Source organism: Grampus griseus (genome assembly GCF_964374135.1).
Source record: "Grampus griseus genome assembly, chromosome: X".
In the NCBI taxonomy this organism is placed as follows: Eukaryota; Metazoa; Chordata; class Mammalia; order Artiodactyla; family Delphinidae; genus Grampus; species Grampus griseus.
Window position 1 is genome coordinate 1,686,709 of NC_138999.1, and position 20,333 is coordinate 1,707,041.

General features: G+C 51.0%; 1 protein-coding gene across 1 annotated transcript in view; it reads left to right on the forward strand.

The window, feature by feature from the left end:
- Nucleotides 1–1,843: 1,843 nt before the first annotated feature.
- The window catches only part of XG (Xg glycoprotein (Xg blood group)), a gene marked incomplete at its 3' end in the record, with an annotated part of 35,600 nt that continues 17,110 nt past the window's right edge, over nucleotides 1,844–20,333 (forward strand). Inside the window, exons 1-7 of the mRNA XM_082681200.1 lie at nucleotides 1,844–1,962; nucleotides 9,760–9,801; nucleotides 12,395–12,418; nucleotides 13,533–13,595; nucleotides 16,587–16,649; nucleotides 18,827–18,877; nucleotides 18,994–19,029. Of these exons, the coding sequence (XP_082537326.1) occupies nucleotides 1,902–1,962; nucleotides 9,760–9,801; nucleotides 12,395–12,418; nucleotides 13,533–13,595; nucleotides 16,587–16,649; nucleotides 18,827–18,877; nucleotides 18,994–19,029 (340 nt within the window). The 5' untranslated portion in view covers nucleotides 1,844–1,901. The remainder of the gene's footprint in view (nucleotides 1,963–9,759; nucleotides 9,802–12,394; nucleotides 12,419–13,532; nucleotides 13,596–16,586; nucleotides 16,650–18,826; nucleotides 18,878–18,993; nucleotides 19,030–20,333) is intronic.

Consider the following 20,333-nt stretch of genomic DNA (forward strand, 5'->3'; position numbering starts at 1 on the left):
ACTTCCCTGGCTGTCCAGTGGTTAGGGCAGGAGGCGCAGGTTCAATCCCTGGTCTGGGAACTAAGATCCTGTATGCTGGTATAAAATAAAATAAAATAAGAGAAGAGAAGAGAAAATCAAATCAGTGTGAGGCTACAACCCTCCCCAGAAGCCTCTAGGACACAAGCTGGGTGCAGAACCTCCCAGGAGCCCCCCAGCCTTGGTGTGCTCCCCCATATTACCGAACATTACACTGCAACTCTCTCCTCCTCTTTGTAAACAACTCTTCTTCCTCTGTCTCCACACAGCCGGCATCTAGCCTGCCTCTCTGGCTCAAAACAGCTGTGCGTCAAATGTTTGTTGAATGAATGCACGAGCTCATCTGATGTCCCACACTGTGGAGCTGGAAACTCTGGAATTTATAAATCTGGTGCTTCCACTGCTGCATAGCACAGGGACATCAGCTTGGGGCTTTGTGACCACCTAGAGGGGTGGCATAGGGAGGGTGGGAGGGAGATGCAAGAGGGAGGAGATATGAGGATATACGTATATGTATAGCTGATTCACTCTGTTACACAGCAAAAACTAACACCATTGTAAAGCAATTATACTCCAATAAAGATGTAAAAAAATTAAAAAATGAAAGAACCTACTGTATAGCACAGGGAACTCTACTCAATACTCTGTAGTGGTCTATATGGGAAAGGAATCTTAAAAAAAAAAGAGTGGATATATGTATATGTATAACAGATAAACTTTGCTGTACACCTGAAACTAACACAACATTGTAAGTCTACTATACTCCAATAAAAGTTTAAAAAATAAAATAACTCTGGTGCTTCCAACCAGTTCTTTTTTTCTTTTTTAAAATTTTACTGAAGTATCATTGATTTACAATGTTGTGTTTAATTTCTGCTGTACAGGAAAGTGACTCGGTTATACATGTATACATTCTTTTTCATATTCTTTTCTGTGACAGTGTATCACAGGGTATTGACTATAGTTCCGTGTGCTGTACAGTAGGACCTTGTTGTTGAACCATTCTATATATAATAGTTTGCATCAGATCGTACTGTAATATATATACCGAGATGTATGTAAAATGTATACATTTATATATAAATAATATATATATCGCATATAATATAATTTCTCTCTGAAAGGTGTAACTCAGGTGTATGCAATTGGAAACAAAATGCTTCCCTCCACACAGAGGGGTTATTTTCTAGAAGCCTCTATCCAACCACTTCTTACACAGCTCAGGTGGAAAACGCGGAGAGAGGGCCAGGTGAAATTCGCTTCTCTGGCCCCAGCATCCCCAGCCAGACTGACTGTCCCGGCCACCTACAAAGAAACTGAGGTCCACGGATGCAGCGCGACTCTAAAGGTACAGGGTCTTCAAGTCGTAGAAGCAGAGATTAAACGTGAGTCTAGACTCTGATCGTTGCCTTGGCGCTCTGCTGGGTCTGGCGTTGGCGTCGCCCTGCAGGAGGGTTCAGGGGAAGGACCCGGGGCAGGGAGTGTCCTGCCTGCACCCAGGGTTGGCGCCTTTGATGCTGGTGCATCTCCCATGCCTGCGGGAAGCAGACCCAGGACACCCATTGGTGCGGGGCAGCCACCCGTTTCCCCAGCATCCTGAGGCTGGTTGGCAGCGTAGCGCAGGGAGGCGGGCTCCCCGGGACGCCCTTCAGCGTATACGGGCACACGCCTCACGGGCTCCGGGCCGTGCCGTTTGGGACGGAACGCCCAGCCCTTCGGCTTCTGGCAGAGACACTCCAGTTTGGTTCATCCTTTCTGCTTGGAGACATTGCCTGTTTCCCTTGCCAACTGGGAAGCAGAAGTCAGCACATCCGTCCAGCGAGGGTGGGGTGGCCGGATCGCCCAGCGCGCGCCCTGAAGGTTCACCTGAACGGAAACCGAGGATGGAGCCCTGGTGGGGCCTCTTCTGCCTCACGTTCCTGTGTTCTCTGATGCACGTCCGAGGTAAGGGAGGGTTTGCTCTGGGGAGAGCCGCGTGGGTGTGCATTTCTATCTGGCTGCTTTAAAAAAAAAAAAAAAAAAAACTCCGCCCCAAACCACTTCCACTCAGGAAATGGCTCGAAGGTGCCAGATAGTAGAAAAACAAAAAACCAGACCAAGTATCATGGCTTTGAGGGGAGAAAAAGGGGCCGGGTTCCAATTCGGGGTCTGGGAATTGGATCCAGAAGTGTAGGGTGTGGACTCAGTACTTAGACGCGAACTGTTTTTGTGGTCTGCTTTTGATCTCTGTGTGTCACACACGGAAAAAAGTGACCCGTGTTCCTGGGGCGTGTTGGGATTTTTCAATTCCTTGTTTTCGATTTAAAATAATCAGGGCTGCGTTTCTGGATGGGGACAATGGAGCTGAGACCCAGCTTGGTTCTGTGGGACTGATCACCCAAGATTGGGTTTGCTGGAAGGGCAGCCTCCGTTCAGGTGTTTAGACATTTCTCACCAATGTCACCCCTCCTGTTGGCAAATGAAAAGCATCTGAATTGTTTACGCCCCAAACTTCAATACAGGTTCTTCTGGTGATGCCAGGATTTTGGTTTGTCGGGGAGCAGAGGTGGGGAGGGACCTAGTTTGGGAACTATAATTTACCCATGACGTGTAGGATTTAACCGCAATTGGATAAGCTCCTTTGGTCCTCATTTGAATTTTAGGAGGTGGAGGCCCAGGCAGGATTTAAGAGTGAGAAGTGTTGTAGGTTAGGAATTGAAAGGATTTCATTGGGATGGCAGTCTTGTGACATTTCCTGTTTATCCTGTTTGAGGATGGTTGTTGAGGGGCAGATGTGGTTTTGTGAGACATCCTGGCACCCAGAGCCCAGGATCTTCCCCGAGACCCTTCCGGGAGTCCTTGCTGTCTGCACATCGTGCCCCCCGGCACGTGGGTCACGCAGAAACGCAGTCCAGGCGCTTCTGTTTGCAGGGAGACGTTAGTCCCTGAACTGACACCAGGGCTGAGAAGAGCAAGAGAGCAGAGCTCTGATTCTACACAGACCCGCCCAGAAGCCGAGCCAGCAAAACCTGTCTGAGCGTTTATTCCTGCTGCTGTGCACATGGTAGGAACTGTGGGTTCACCTGCGGGCTCAGGCAGCTCCGCCTCCTCCCAGGCACGGTCGGGTTGCTCCTTTGGGGATAATGGGATGTCAGATTCCTTCAGCGCATCACGTATGTGCTGGGGAAACGTGTTGTGGATTTAACCGCTGTTCTTCAGAAGAGAAAACAATGCAGGAGCCGGCCCTGGCTGACGTTAGCTGAGTGCTCCCGAGGATGCCCAGGTTACGTTCTTTTGATGAGGGCGTGACTTGCGACGGGCTCTGCGGGTGTTAATCGAGTTCATTCTCACACAGCCTTGGGCTGGGGCTGCCCGGCTTGGTGCACTTTTTCTTTCTTTCTTTTTAAATATGTTTCCTTTTCTGATCTAACACGGAACTTTTTTTTTTTCTTTTTAAAGATGGTATTATTTTATTTTATTTTTGGCCATGCCGCACGGCATGTGGGATCTTAGTTCCCTGACCAGGGATTGAACCCGTGTCCCCTGCATCCCTGCTTTGGAAGCGCAGAGTCTTAACCACTGGACTGCCAGGGGAGTCCCTTGATGCCCTTTTTTTTGATGCCCTCTTATAGATGGGTACACGGAGGCACAGAGGTGTTCCATCATTTGTCTGAGGTCCCATTGCTGGGAACATGCACAGGCAGGAGAGGTGCGAGGAGGGACGGGAAAGGTAGTGAGGTCTGGATCAGGGTGTGTCGGTGTGAAGATGTTGTGCAGCTGGCCCGAGTCCTGGGTAGTTTGTTAAATGCATGGACCACCCCTCACACCCCAAACCACCAGCAGCTGTCGGCGTGAGCGAGTTCACGAGGTCCCCAAACACTTCCTGCATGGCTGTCAAGCTGCTTGTTACCAAGGCTCCGGAAGAGCAGACTATCGCTATGGTGAACGTCACTTAACCGTTCTTAGAACGACTAAACTGTGTGTATAACATAAAAGAAGAATTTGATTACAGTCCTGAGGCAGAGGGGTTTACAATTCGGTGGTGGCAGATTTCCAGTGTATTGAATTACCTTTCGCTATCAAACCTGGATGCACTTGAAGGACCACGAGACCAAGACAGGTCTTCGAAAAGCTGATAGAAGCAGAGATGGAAACTCCAGGGGCTGCTTGTTGTGTTTGGTTTGTTGAGAAAAAAATCTATCTATCTACCTACCTACCTATCTATCTACCTACCTATCTATCTTCTGTCTATGTATCTATCTATCAACTATCTAATATCTATCAACTATCTATCTACCTATCATCTATCTATCAACTAACTATCTAACATCTATCAACTATCTATCATCTAGCTAGCTAGCTATAATACAGGTATAACTCTAGATTTTGTATATATATATATACATATATATATATTTCCTTATATTCCCTTTTTCCTGTATATCTATTGTATCCTGGGTATACATTACCATTTTCCTGTATCTATATTATACAGTGGCTCTGAAATCCCCTTCTACATGTATTGTATCTTCTTCTGTTATCAGACAAGACTAAACATGTGTGTGTGCTTAAACAGAGCTCCTTTTCTACCTACAGAGTAAAAAAGTACCGGCATCCCTTGGTATTTGAGGGGGATTAGTTCCAGGACCCCCTGGGACACCAAAATCCATGGTTGCTCAAGTCCCTTCTATAAAATAATGTCATATTTGCATATAACCCACGCACTTCCTCCCGTAGACTTTATTATTTTTATTATTTTTAATTTTTATAAATTTATTTAGTTTTGGCTGCGTTGGGTCTTTGTTGCTGCGTGCGGGCTTTTCCCTAGTTGAGGCGAGTGGGGGCTGCTCTTCATTGCGGTGCACGGGCTTCTCATTGCGGTGGCTTCTCTTCCTGCAGAGCACGGGCTGTAGGCGCACAGGCTTCAGTAGTTGTGGCTCGAGGGCCCTAGAGCACAGGCTCCGTCGTTTGCGGCACGCGGGCTCTAGCTGAGGCGTGCGGGCTCGGTAGTTGCAGCGCGTGGGCTTAGCTGCCTCGCGGCACCGGGATCTCAGGTGCCAGGCCAGGGATCGAACCCACGTCCCCTACATTGGAAGGCGGGTGCTTTACCACTGGACCACCAGGGAAGTCCCCTGAAGTATATAGTATTTTTAAAGACAATGGAGCCAGAGTCAAAAGGGGCACCTTAAATTTGCCTGAAGGAAGTCGGGCTTTGTTCCCTGGGGTCCTGCTTCAGCTGGGTGAAATCCCTCAAGGACATGAACGTCCTACCCATGTATGGCGTGCAAAGTGGCTTAACCTGTGACGCTGGTTCCGGAAGGACTGGCTTCAAGTAACCCACGCTTCAGATGAAGCCTGTAAATTCCTATGTAAAGGAATGGAAAGCAATTGTCTTGAAGGGCAGCCGTTCCCGACACTGGCCGGAATAATAAAATCTAAGATCCTGCCTGCTTGTGAGGGGTGCGATTCTTATCCCCTGATGGACCCACTCAAAGGTAATTAAATTCAGCACCTATAAATGCTGCTGCTAGCGGCTGTCATTGGTGACAGGGCTTTAGATAGTAATCAGTTTCCCCCCTCTTCTCAGAGCTAGCCTGGGGCTGGTTTTCTCCTTCAGAGGGACTAATTCAGGGGTTAGTTAGTGGGAACTGGGACATGTGCCTCTATCGTGGTCGCCTCCGCCGTGGAGGCGTGGTGGGTTTTTTCTAGTGCATGGTGTCCTCCTCAGCGCCGTGTCATGATTATTCCAACAGCTCTGCCCTTTGCAAAAATTCCCTTTGTCCTGTAGGCTTGTGGGTCTGAGAAGTTCAGGGAAGCAAACTCTGATACAAAGCATCTTAGAATCTTGCTGGGGTAGAATTTGACTGGGGAGGGAGGGGATGGGTTACTAGAGATAAGGAGAGAATTCCTCCAAGTGCCACTCAGGTGGTTTCGTCTCAAAATCCCTCCTAAATAGCTTTGTTCTTGGAGGGTAGGGGTTCTTGGGTATGGTGCTAAGACCTCCCACCCGGCAGCATGAGTCCTTTTCAACGCCCATCTCCAGGACGTCAGCAATGGGTGACCAGCCTTATGATCGCAGACCCCACGCGGCTCCTTTCCCCTCGGGGTTTACAGAGCCCAGAACATGTGGGATCGATTAGCAATGGCCGAGCCAGCTAAACTAAGCAGATCAGAAACACGTCTTATGTTCCCAGCCCCGTCCTAGTGGAAGTAGTTGCCCTGGGGAGCTGCATCCCCCCTGCCCCCCAGCTCCACCGAGGTTGAACCTCTGAATCAGCAGCGTCCACCTGAGTGATGTCCCTGGCAGGGCTGCACCCGGTGGGGCTACGATTTGAAGCACGTGGGGAGGGTCTGGGCTGCAGCCCCTCTGGGGCTAAACCACTGGCCTGCGGGACTGGATTGTCGCCAAGCCCAGGGTAGGGGAGCGCCTCATACTGGGTGCGGTCGCCGGCTCTGTGCATGAGTCATGCCCACGGGCCTCCCAGCAGCGCCACAGCTAGGGACAGCTTCCTCCACGACCTCTCCTCATCAGAAGCATCTCCACACGGAAGGAGGCTGCTGGAAAGAGACGGGGACACAGAATGGGGTTAGGGCAGGGTGGAGGGACTTGGCTGTTCTCAGAGCCCCAGACGGCGCTCCCTGGCTTCCAGCCGTAAGAAGGCCAGCCGGCAAGGCTACCACATCCCCAGAGACGACCCAAGGCCCTTTTGGAAAACAGCTCCCGCCCAGCCCCGTGGGTTGTGCGATGGATTCGGGAAAGGCCGGGAGGAGACAGATAACAGAGGCTTTGATCATCTCAGAACAGGGGGTGGCCTGACGCTCAGGTTGGAGGACACTGTGTAGGTGCTTCTTCACGGGACGCCTGGAACTCCTGGGAAGAGCCTGGTGAGAGTTACCTGTAAACTGCCAACTGGCGATGAGAATGCAGATTCCGGAGCTGCCCTTGTAGCTGAGGGGCACTGGGGGCCCTGCACCGGTATCTGTCCTTTCAAACTGGAGGGAGGGTCAGCCACAGCCCCACTGGCAGCCCTGGAAGGGATGTGTCTTCAGAGTCCCCAAGGCTGACGCTGATTCCTGTCACCCAGCCCCTGCACAATGAATGACCCAGAGCAGAGAGTGGCCAGCTTGTCCCCAAAAGAGGACCTGGCAGAAGCTGGAGGGACACAGACCCTGGCCAAACAGAGGGGCGCTGAGGACAGATGCGGGACCTCCCTGTGTTAGAGACGGCTCTCCGGGGTTTGGCCTCTAAACGCACTGAGCCCCGGCCTCCAGTCCGGACCCTGAGGCTGCCGGCGGATGCCCTCTGACCTCAGCTCCTCTGCCGTCCAGTTTCAATTATATTGAATTGTATAATCTATGGATTCTGTCTCAACAGAGCTCTTTTCAAAAGCTCTTTTTGATCAGCCAAAGATGAGATACAAGTTGGTCAGGAGCTCAGAGGTTTTCTGATTGGGCTTCCCTAGTTTTAGAGGCAGCGAAAGTGATGGGTGGGATGTGTGTGGGAAGAAGCCCTTAAACTGGCAGGAAAGGAACACTCAGCTCGTTAAAAAGGTTTTGTGTGTTTTTTGGAGATAAAATTCACAGGCATCAGAGTCACCCTGTGAACGCTTTGAAAGTGAATAGTGCAGACATTTTTGTCCAGCATGTTCACAATGTTGTGCGACCATCACCACCATGGAATGCCAGAATGTTCTTATCACCCCCATAAGGAGCCCCGTACCCGTGAGCAGTCGGTGCCAGTCCCCCCGACTCACTTGTTATCCACCCAAGTTTCTCCGAGTTGAGCTTGTAAGAAAACTGAAATCCAGCCTCCGCTTCTCTCCAGACCCTAGACTTCCTCATAGTATTTTTAGCAATTCTGAAACTCGCACGCCAACAAAATATCTGGGCCCCTGAACACTGGGAGGGAGCCGGGGTTGAAATGTTTGGGAAATGCTTGCGGGGGTGTCATGGAGAGGCGAGGGCAGCGCGATTCTGGGCCTCAGTCCAAGATGCATTCCGTCTTAGCCATAAAGGAAGATATCCACAGTTCCAGCCACAGAGCCGCCACCGAACCGCATTTCCCGAAGGCATCCCCTGAGGTGTAAACTGGGGCCAGAGTGTCTCCCGGTGCGTAAACCACTATCTTCCACACAGCTCACGTGTCACCTCCTCCAGGCAGACCTCCAGGTCGGCTCACACAAGACGTGCAATTGCCCCCGCTGCCTTGTGGTCCCCGCTACACCCTGTCCCCACCTTTAGGGATATTCACGGGTCCCTCTCCCCTAGAGAACCAGGAAGCAGGGCTAGTGTCATGGAAGGTCCCGTCCCCACTGGGTGACGGTGTGCCTCGATCAGAGTCGCAGTTCGTAAATGTTTGCAGAATGCACGGGTGCTTTGGCTTTCCAAGACGTCTATGTGCTTTGCTCGAGGCAGCCGAGATCCCAGGAGCATCTCCCTCCTGTTTAAGACGGGGATACCAGGAACTTCCCTGGTGGCGCAGTGGTTAAGAATCCGCCTGCCAATGCAGGGGACACGGGTTCGAGCCCTGGTCCGGGAAGGTCCCACATGCCGCGGAGCCACGAAGCCCGTGCGCCACAACTACTGAGCCTGTGCTCTAGAGCCCGCGAGCCACAACTACTGAGCCCACGTGCCACAACTACTGAGCCCGCGTGCCTGGAGCCCATGCTCCGCAACAAGAGAAGCCACTGCAATGAGAAGCCCGCGCACCGCAGCAAAGAGTAGCCCCCGCTCGCTGCAGCTAGAGAAAAGTCCGCACGCAACAACAGAGACCCAGCACAGCCAAAAAAAAAATAAAAAAAAAATTTTTTTTTCCTTTTTTTTTTGCAGTACGCGGGCTTCTCACTGCTGTGGCCTCTCCCGTTGCAGAGCACAGGCTCTGGACACGCAGGCCCAGCGGCCATGGCTCACGGGCCCAGCCGCTCTGCGGCATGTGGGATCCTCCCGGACTGGGGCACGAACCCGTGTCCCCTGCATCGGCAGGCGGACTCTCAACCACTGCGCCACCAGGGAAGCCCCTAAAAACATTATTTTTAATTAAAAAAAAAGATGGGGATGCCATTGGCAGCAACATGGATGGATCTAGAAATGATCATACTAAGTGAAATAAGTCAGACAGAGAAAGACAAATACCATACGGTATCACTTACACGTGGAATGTAAAAAATAATACAAATGAACTTATTTACACAACAGAAACAGACTCACAGACATAGCAAACAAACCTATGGTTACCAAAGGGGAAAGCGGTGGGGGGGGGAGAATAAATTAGGAGTTTGGAATTAGCAGATGTCAACTATTGTATATAAAATAGATAATTAGCAAGGACCTACTGTACAGCACAGGGAACTGCATTCAATATCTTGTAATAACCTGTAAGGGAAAAGAATCTGAAAACATATATATATGTATAACTGAATCACTTTCGCGTACAGCAGAAACTAACACTATATTGTAGCTTAACTATACTTCAATAATAATAAAATAAAAAAGACGGGGTGCCGTCATCTTCCTTCGGAGGCGTCTTTGGTGAGGGGCGCAGCCTGCCAGGAGAGCCAAGATGTTGGCTTGACAAACACACCACAGGGGACGTGGAGAGAGAGGGGGGGACTTTGGTCTTCCGCTGACCTCACGGTGGGTGCTGGGCTTGACCTTTGCACCAGGGGGGATGTCTGGGCAGGTGGGGCCAAGGGGGTGGAGACAGGTGTCAGGGGGCCCCGACGGTCCCGTCGCGGTGTGACCTAGCGCCCTGTCTCCCCACAGGTCAAGGTGACTTTGATTTGGCCGACGCTCTCGATGACCCCGGTAAGTGCCTGTCTTCCTCTAGGAGATGCTGTGCTTCGCAGCCTGTGTCAGCTCTGTGCTGCCTCGGGGCTGGGGGTGGCGGGGATTCCGAATTCCAGGCAGTGAGAGCTCTGTTTTTCACCTAAGACACAAGCCCCGGGAGATGGACCTTCACATCCGGCCTTAGCTGTGGGGCTCGGTCTTCTGTCTTGGTAGGTCTGGGCTCCCCAAGCCAGGGGTCCGTGCATACCCTGGAGGGTTTTCCTTCTCTTAAATGTGGTTCACCTCTACTCGCGGGGCATCTACGACTTGGAAGACCCCCCCCCCCTACACCCCACCTGTGTGTGGCCGCTACTCTTGAGGTCAGCTGGACCTTCTTGCCAGCAGAAAGGCTGACTGTACATCTCCTGGGCCCGGGAGGAAGGTCTGGATTAAGGCCCACAGTCAAGCTGGGTGGCAGGAGCGTTCAGACCTGGGGGCTTGGGGAGGAAGGAAAGGTTGTGACCTGCAGGCACAGTGGGAAGAAACATCAGTGCTTGTCTACTCAGAAAAATCAGCTTCTCCTGTCATCAGGAGAACCCCCGGTCCCTGATCGCACATCAATTACGGTGGATTTTCCAAGAAGTAAAGAAAGGACGTGATCACCAGACCCACTCAACTTAAAAAAGGATGACAACCAGGGCTTCCCTGATGGCGCAGTGGTTGAGAGTCCGCCTGCCGATGCAGGGGACAGGGGTTCGTGCCCTGGTCCGGGAAGATCCCACATGCCGCGGAGTGGCTGGGCCCGTGAGCCATGGCCACTGAGCCTGCGCGTCCGGAGCCTGTGCTCCGCAACGGGAGAGGCCACAGCAGTGTGAGGCCCGCGTACCACACACAAAAAAAAGAAGCTTGAGAACGAGGGGACAGGGTGGCCTCCAATAGCAGCCTGTCACCACTTCTCCACTTATGAGCCGGGGAGCGACACTCAGCACTTCTGTACTCTCAAAGGAGCTGCTTTTTAAAATGAAAACACACCTTAGGAATCATAGAATTTTAACAAAATTTCTTCTGTAGAGAATGGCATTTTGAAAGATATTCATTATCTAAGTTTTTACATTTCTGATATGTTGGAATTTTTACTACGTATTATTTTGTAATCAGAAAAATTGCAGACATGTAAGAAATAGAAAGAACAAAATAATGGAGGCAAGACCTGCTCCCTCCCCAGTTTTCCCCACTAACTGAGGCTTTTGCTAGTGGTAACCGTGACAGAGCAGATGTGAGATTCTTGTCAGAGCACCAGACAAGCGTAGTGATGCAGGTCAAAGCTGACACGCTGCTTCCCCCGTCTGACTGCAAGGGTGAAGGGCTCAGTCCTTCCCAGAGTGGACCAGCTGCGAGCTCAGGGTTATAGGAGGGCCAGTGGTTGCAGCCACACTGCGGGGCATTGGGAGGTACCGCCCCACATTCAGCCTGGGTGGTTGGCACAGGGTCTGGGATGGATAAAGACGGAGCACGCCCAGGGTAGGGCACACGCAGCTGAGGACTGTGGTGCAGAATCATCGGAGGCGTTTTATCGATTCAAAAACGTCATCAACCTGTGAACTGGCAATTCCCCTCCTAGGAAGAAAGGGAAGGATTGAAAGGAGAGACTCAGACGCATACGTGTTTACAGCGGCGTAACTCATCATCGCCAAAAGGCAGAAGCCACCCACATGTCCATGGACGGATGGATGGAGAAACAGCCTGGGGTCCAGGCACACAGTGGAATGTGACTCAGCGATGAAAAGGCGTGAAGCTCTGACCCAGGCTACCGCGTGGATGGACCTTGAACCCACGATGCTCAGTGAGAGAGGGCTTTCTGCAGAGAGGAAGGACCCTGTCCACTGTGCACCCGGCAGTTCCAACCTCCCTCACCCTTGTCAGGGGCCACCCCTCGGAGCACCTTCTCCCAACCTCTTCCTCCTGCCCCTGTCTGCCCACCCACACTGCACCCCCCAGACTCACTGAGCCTGGCAGACAGGTACGCTGCACTTGATGCCCCGTCCATGAGTGCTGACCTCAGGGAACCGAAACCACCTGGGAAGCTGTGGACCACCGCGTTTACACACCCCCGGCAACAACAGGCACTCCGCAAACTTTTGTCACGTGAAGAAACACGTGCAAGAAAGTGAGAGAAGCATCGTCCTGGAACCGGGGGAAGCTTCTCTCCAGATCTGCCTTCAGCCGCCCTACCTCTGCTCCGCAGGCACGTTTGTGGGGCACCAGCTCTGCGCCCCCTGCCCTGGAGGCTCTTTGCTCAGTCGGTCCTCCTGCTGGCGTCCCAAATCTCGCTACCTCACCTCCTGCAAGGCTCAGATGAAACTTACTTCCTAAGGAGCTTAGCCGACCACCCCAGGAAAGCTTTGCTCCCCCAGCGGGACCTCTGCGTAGCTCCCGTGGAGACTGGTGGGCGTGGGTTTTAAAGATGCTTTTGTTCTCCCCCCGCCCCGAATACAGAGTGGAATTTGTGTTCATATCATGTCTGTGTTAGCGCCTTGAAATTCTCATTGTTTATTAGGGCATTAACGATTCTTTCTTGGAGCTGCACATAAATCCTCGAAGCATACTGAATGTATGTCCTCTCTGTCCACAGAGCCCACCAAGAAGCCGAGCTCAGGTGAGGGACTACCTGGCTGCACAGAAATGAGGCTGCGCCCCTGAGATGAGGTTTTGGAAGGTGTTTCTAGGGACGTGGAGTGTGTGAAAGAGGGGCAGGTGTTTAAAGCAAAGCCTAGTCCTTGGGGAACTAGAAATCAAAATCACAGTGAGACATCATTCCTACTAGGACTGCTAGAATCAAAATATGGCGATACCAAGTGTCGCTGAGGGTGTGGAGACATTGGAGCCTTCGTGCGTTGCTGGTGGGGATAGACAACGGTGCAGCCTCAGCGGAAAACAGTCTGGCAGCTGCTCAGAAAGCTACGTATAGAATTTCCCTATGACGCAACAGTTCTACTCCTGGGTATAGACCCAAATGAACTGAAAACAAGGATTTCAACAGAAACACGCACACTTAGGTTGATCGTGTATAATTCCTACGTTAGTCCAGGAGAGAAAAATTGAGAATAAAGTTGATGAAAAGAAGGATAAAGTTGATTGAATGAAGAATAAACTTGATTAAATAGAGAAAAATGAAGAATCAACTTGATTAAATGGAGAATAAAATAAACTTGATTGAATGAAGAATAAAGCAAACTTGATTAACTAAGTAGAGGTCCAGAAATTTGAAAAAAGAAAAGAAAGGGAAAAAAATAAAATAGTAGGAATAACGTAACGTTAATTACTGTAGATGTAAAATGATTTAATGACTGTTAAAAGACAGGGCTTAAAGCACTTTTAAGTCGGTTATATGCTATTAAACAAAGTGAAAGTAAATGTTTGCGTGAAGAGTTGGAGGCAGATACCGGAGGGAAGTGGCATCACGTAGCAAACGTCGCACAAAATAATCTTCAAGGCATGAACAGTTTTTTGGGTTTTTTGGTTGTTTTTTTTTTTTTGCGTACAATGTAAAGGCTAAACAGTTCCTTTTGTAACTGTGTGTATGCAGTTTTTTCTTTAAGTTCTACGTTCCGAGGTTTTCCTTCTAGCGGCTAAATGATTTTTAGCGGCTCGATGGTGATCTGTGAGCAGCAACTGTGAATCAAATACAAGATCTAGTTCTTATTTTATAGGCTGCTACTGACGGAAGGACATTCTTCTCTTCTAAACATGCAGTGTTGTCTTCCCCACAGATATCTACCCAAAGCCCACGCCTCCCCACCAGCCACAGCCCGGAAATCCCGACAACAGTGGAAGTAAGAAAGTTCGTTCATTTCAAAGCAAGTGTGATGAAAGGTGCCTCTTTTTTTTTTTCCTTTTAACTATGAGTTTTCATCTGACTGCTTCTGAAGTAAGAACCAAGTCAGCTTTTATGGGGGCGGGGGGGGAGCAGTTTGCATCATTTTATTTCCTCGTTGCTCAGACACTTGGAGAATACTGAGCATTTGGGGACGTCGTGCATTACTGTGCTGCAATTTTAATCAGGCTGGAGGACGAGTCTTCTTCTAGCTGTTTCCGTGGTTCCTAATAAGTTCCCTTGCACTGTGCGTTTTAGGTCATTTATCTTCAGTTTCTCCTTTGTTTTAAAAGCTTGGCAGACACTGCGCCTATAGATCACTTTAAAAAAAAGGGGGGGGGCCGGGAGGGGGGTAATATTAGCCAATAGCCCATAAAGTCCTCAGCAATTCAAAACCCTAAAGACCTAAAAGCTGAGCAGGCAGAGGTGACCAGTGACACTGGCCAAGTTGAGAGCTTGCGGAAGCTTCCTGGAAGCTTGGTGTGGCCTTGGGATGGGTGGAAATTCATCTCCTCGGCGGTGGTGATGGCCATGGTGAGGGAGATGTCATGAAAAGTAAGACGTAAGGTTCTACGAAGCTGTTACCTAATTGCAAAGCAGCCCAGGCCACTAACTGCGTTCGTTAATGGACGCTTACGTCACTACTTTGTCATCCTTGATACCGAAACTTGGCTTCTGTACAGCGGTGCCAAACTGAATCTCAGAGACAGAGTTTCAGGTGAAGTAGAAAAGAATAGCTTCGTTGCTTTCCCCGGCAAAGGGGGACACAGCGGGCTGCTGCCCTCACAACTGTGTCCCTGGGCTTCCCTGGTGGCGCACTGGTTGGGAGTCTGCCTGCCGATGCAGGGGACGCGGGTTCGTGCCCCGGTCCGGGAAGATCCCACATGCCGCAGAGCGGCTGGGCCCGTGAGCCATGGCCGCTGAGCCTGTGCGTCCGGAGCCTGTGCTCCGCAACGGGAGAGGCCACAGCAGTGAGAGGCCCGTGTACCGCAAAAAAGAAAAAAAAAGTGTCCCTACCTGGGGTGGGATTCGGTGAGGAGTTTTATAGCAATGGTTCAAAGGGTGGGGCTGCTGAGAAGGACCAGGGTGCCTGCAGGGCCTGCACTCCTTCAGTCTAGACGTCACCTGGGCTCAGGTGCTCTCCTGATGGGCTTCTGTGCTTCTCAGAGGTTATCAAACTGTGGCCTTCTCTTTGGAATGAAGAATGTCTTATCAAGTAGTTAACATCGTCCATTTGTTGGGGTTTTCAGTATCTGACAAACAGTATGGTCACGTGTATCCCTTGAGGGGAAACCAGGACCTGCCCCCAGGCTGCACTATTGTGTCTTCACTGCTCCTCCCTTGTCTCTGCATCCCCTCCCTTCCCTGATTGGCAACTGTGAATCTGCCCTGTTGGAACTCAGGGAAGGTCATGGGGGCTGAAGGAAGCCTATTTCCTGTAATCAAGAAACGGGGGACACAGGAAGGCTTTTGTGCCCAGGAGCTCCACAGGGCCCTGCTCGGTTTCATCCCCTTTCGTTTTTTTTTTCCCCTCCAATTTTAACATCCCAGCTCCATCGATTCCTTTCTTGTAAAAATCCCTCCCAGCCTTTTCAACAAACTATTGTCCAGTGGAGCGCTGTTGTTCTACAAGGTGCGGATGGAAATCCCTCCTGGGGAGCATTTCTTGCTACAGGCTATTTGGGGATCTCGGGTTAAACGTATTCCCATGGGCTTCCCTCCTACGGGGTCCAGAGGATGTTGGATGCTGGCCATCCTGTAAGATGAGTCACCAGGACCAGGGTGACTCACCCACCCCAGGGCGTGGGTAGCAAGCCTCATGCTTGGGAGGGGTCCCTCTGTGACTCAGGGTTCCAGCAGCTGACACATTCCAAATGAGAGGAAGGTTGCTTTCTGGCCTTTGTTTTCAAGCTCTGCTAAAACCCAGTGGGGAGATGCCTTTCCAATGGTACCCCCAAATAACGAATTTATATTTGATACGAGTTATATGGCTTTTGGTATCAGCCTGACTGTCCCTTAGAAGCTAGTTCTGCTGATGGTTTATTGTGTATTGGGGAACACATCTTGATTAAGGGGTTTTGGAACACTGATGAGACTCAGTGAGTATACTTTCTGCCTGACCCGTTTGGAACGATTCATAATGAAATGATAAAACGTGTAGAAACAGGGACGCAGCAAACGCAACACAGACAGCAAACGAAGAGGGGAAAGAACTTGATTAGAACTTAAGTATGGAAACAGCAACACAGGAGTAGAAGCTCTCCTTAAATTTCACGCTTGCCCTCTGGCTCACCCAGGTCCTGTGTGTGTCTCTTGAGAAGCAAGGTGAGTCATTGAAGGCAGTGGTGAGCAGTCCCTTGAATACAGGGTGTTCTGGAACATTCTGCTGTGCAAGAAAGGCTCTGCAGGTGGAATGGGAGATCCTGGCAGAGACAGCGTTTTGTGCCAAGGCTCTGGGGCAGGAAGCTTGGGCTAAGTTTGAAGGGCAGATTAAGGGCATTTGTGACAAAAGTTAAGATTAAGTCCAGTGAGGGGACGTACACACGCACAGCAGGAAGGGTAACACGTCATCAAAAACGTGAGATGCTTCTGTCCTGGTATTGATGACGGGCTTTTGCAAACAACGTGACGTTTGCGATAACGCTAAACATTGGAACGTTCACAGGGCAGCGTCTGCCAGATTCTTTTCAGGAATCCGTGAACTTGCTTTCAGAACCAGAGGAGGAGGTTCTGGGCGCCAAGGTCAACACGGTGTTTAAAGCTTTGGAGATGCTGAGTACCAGAGGCTCTGTGAAGGCGATATATAAACATAAAAAATAAATAAATAAAACATAAAAAATATAAACAAGCCGGAATGTCATGTTGTATTTCGGCCTTCTGTATTGTGTGAACGGTTCGTTGCGGGAAGATGTCATTCTTTTCCTAACATCACCTTGGTGTTTTCCAACAGATATCTATCCAAGGCCAAAGCCACTGCCACGTCCCCAGCCTGGCAGCTCTGACAACGGTGCAGGTGAGTACTGAGACGCCTTCCGGAAGCATTGGGAGGGATGCAATGGACTGTCTCGGCATTCTGTCCTCGGGCGCGTTTGAAATACGCAGAGGTTCTTTAACAAGGAGTCCACCTGCTGTTACCAATCTCTCTGTTGACGGAGGATGCGTTTTGTTTTGTTTGGGCTGAAAGAATGCAATGCGCCCCAAAGACATCTCACGTCACTATGGAGGAAGGGGATTCTCTGTGTCCTTGGTTGCCCTGTTTTGGGTGTTCCGTTGAGTTTTGCTTCCCCTGTCAAGAGCCGTTTGGGGCCACGTGGCCTGAGTTCCCACCATAGATCGAGTGACGTGTTGGGAATCCATGCACCTGGGGGAGGACCGCTCGGGAAGGGATGCTGGCTCATGGTGGTGGGAGAATCGCAAGAATTCCACGGCTTGGCCAGACACGTGTGCCGACGGGTGGGTGCTGGGCAAAGCTCAGCTCTACAGGCATCCTCATTTCCAGCTGTTTGGGCGATGGGGAGTTCCCCTGTTTCCGATTCTCTTGAGATATTATTCGAACGTTGAATTCCTAGGGTGCAAAACACGGTTGCTTACGCCCAGCCAGACAGCCTTCAGAGAGATCCAGGCATCCTTTCTCCCCTGCAGGTTTCAGCTTGGGGTGGGGGGCATGTCTGTCTCCAAGACCTGACCTCTAGATCCTAAGCTGTGATCCTTTCTCTGCGTCCCTTTGCGCTGCAGCAGGAGATCATGTTATACTTTGTAACGTGCCATGCCATGCAATTGTGGTTAATTTATTTCCTTGAGTTAGAACGAAAAGTACACACACACACACACACACACGCACGCACGCACGCACGCACGCAGGGATTTTTGCCTTTCCTCCACCGATGCATCCCCAGAGCCAGAAGCCAGACATAGCACACAGTAGGTCCTGTAAAGATCAGTTGCATGACGGCGACGGAGGGCTCACCCCTAAACCCCTTCGTCAGGACACATATACCCTCCACGGTGTGGTTGACTTGAAAGGTCTAACGGCCCCGCCTCCAAAAGGCTGTGCTCTTTGACTGACAGCGTCCAGCAAGATGTTCCTAAGGGGTTCTCTCAAAGCTGTTCTCTGTTCCAAGATGTTTCAGGAGACACCCTTTTATCGTTATTATTATTAATTATTATTGGCCACGCGTCACGTGGGATCTCATGGAAAATTGTATCCGAGCGAGATTTGAGGGTGATCACCCAGGTAGAGCATCTCAGAAAAGTCTGAGAGCTCTTCCGCCCCGTTTGGAAGTCAAGGCCCACTTCTGTAAGTTTTTTGAGACAGAGGGCTGGACCTCGCAGCATGTACTAGTGACAGGTTACACAATCTAAGCATCACTGTGGCCCCTTACAAGATGGAGAAGGAAGGTTACCTTGTTAGGAGCCGTCTTGCTGGCGCTGGGAGAATGCTGCCGTTTACGGTTGAGCGGATATTCCTACCGATGGGGGAGGTCCGACCAACGCCTAAGGCAGATACACGATGCACAGCGAGGGGTGGAGAGAGGAGGCCAAAGGGAAGAGAAAATTTCTTAGGTTTAAATGTTTCTTGCGCTGCCATGAAACCTGAATTTTATTTCACATAAAGGACATGATAAACGACACAGATGAACGGGCAGATGAAGAGACACAGGGCGAGAGGGTCCCAAGTTAGGAGCTTCTGGAATTGGGGTGCCCTGCCTTCCACCGTGTAGATAAATTCACTCACTCGGAAGCTCTCCAAACCCCGTCTCCTGGGCTTTTGCAGAGGCTCTGTCACGTGAGCCTGATGGACTCCTTGGCCACAGGACGGGGTGAGGCTGAAAGCCCCCACCCACCCATCGCTGGTCGGTTGCCCTGTTTCCAAAAGTCACCTCATGCACATAAACTCAGGTGTGGTTCTGAATAACAAAAGACACCTTTATCTCTTTTGTCACTTCACAAAAGACCCCTTTATCATTCCTATCATTTAGGAAATTCCAAGGGGCTCTGTGTTTGGATTAGGGAGGAAAACCAAATACGTATATTTCTGATGAAAATCACAGTGTCCTGTCTGCAACCTCTTTATAAATCTTGCTTGAGGCTAGGGGTGGAAGTAGCAGGTTGGGGTCCAGGCTTGGCCCCCTCCACCTCCACTGGTCCCGCTCCCCCCCTAGCTGTAACGCCTGCATCTCCCCTTCCTAGATCTGTCTGTCCCCACCTGCCCGCTGGGAGGCCAGCTCCGTGAGAGCAGAGGTTTGGTCTGCTCTGCTCGTGGCCATGTCCCTATCAATTTCATGGCGCTGGCAGCAGAAGGCAGCCCGACCAGCTCTTCCGAATAAATGAATGACCGTGTGCTTGTCCCCTTCTAGGTGGAGACGGCTCCCCCTCATACGGCAACCCACAAGGTAACACACAGGGGCGGGGCAGCCCACCTTTCCAGGAGCGAGCTCTCCACATCACTGTGGGATGAAGTGGGGTAGACGTGTAATGATTTCAACCTGAGGGTGTTCAGGGAGCACCTACTGTTCCCATGCTCGTCTGGAAGCTCCTGAACACACATGTCTGTCCTTCAAGGAGGGGTCCATCCTGTGGGGGTCAGAGAAGGAGGGCGAGGACGGTCCTCAGGCTGCAAGATGCCTTGGAGCTCTGAGAGCAGGGCTGGGGCTCGTGGACCTGCCACTGGGCCACCAATGACGTCCCTTTCATTGACCACTACTGACCGGTAGCCAACATGGAGAGGAGAGGGGAAGTCATGGCGTTCAGCCTTGGAGAGCCCCAGAGGGCACTGCCAGCCCCATCACAGGTGCAGAAATGGGGGCTGTTGTGTGTCCCTGGGAGGATGGGGTCCAGTCTCTTGGTCGTCTGGCGTTTGGGTGGAGGGTGACAGTGAATCTGCCCACTGACCCCAAGGCTTTGGGAAGAAGAAGGGTATTGAGGTGTCTTTCCAAGCTTCAGACCCCATCCCCATGCGGAGTCTCAGTACTGCTCTTTGCTGGGTGTAGGGACATTCTGGGGAAGTCCATGGATGCGTCTCTCCTCGCGGGCAGGAGGTAGGGCAGGAGGGGTGCATCTCAGGGCAAGAATCCAGGTCTGACACGTGGTTTGACGGGGTCCACGGCAGGACAGAGGGACTCATCCTAGCCTGGGGCAGAATGGAGGTGGGTAAGGATGCTCCTGGAGGGGACCATCTCCAAGTCCGGGTCTAAAGGATGGGTGGGAGGCAGCCAGGACAGGAGAGGTAGGTGCTGTGCTAGGTCGGGCTGGGTACACCCCCGGGAACAACTGTGGTGTATGGGGCCAGGGTGTGGAGTGTGATGGGCAGGGGGCAACACTTGGGACTGGCCAGGCGACCCCATGGGCACGTCTGCACTTTCTACATGCTCCATGGGAAAAAGCCTGCCCCTGTTTATACCTATGTGACGCATGGATCAGAGGGCCAGTGATGGTCAGGGAGATCAGTGTTAAGACCCACTTAGTTCCCAGACTAAAGAGGATGTTGTAGAGACAGTGGACATGGGGATAAGAGGTCAGCCTGGAGGACCATTTGGTAGTCACCATTGATATCACGTGGTTGATTTGTATGGGATGGCAGAGAGGAAAGAGGTGTATCAGTTAGCAGTGCTATGTAACAAAAGAGCCCCAAACGTAGTGATTTTAAACAACCACCATTGATTATGATTATGTGAGTCGCAATTGGGCTAAAACCAGC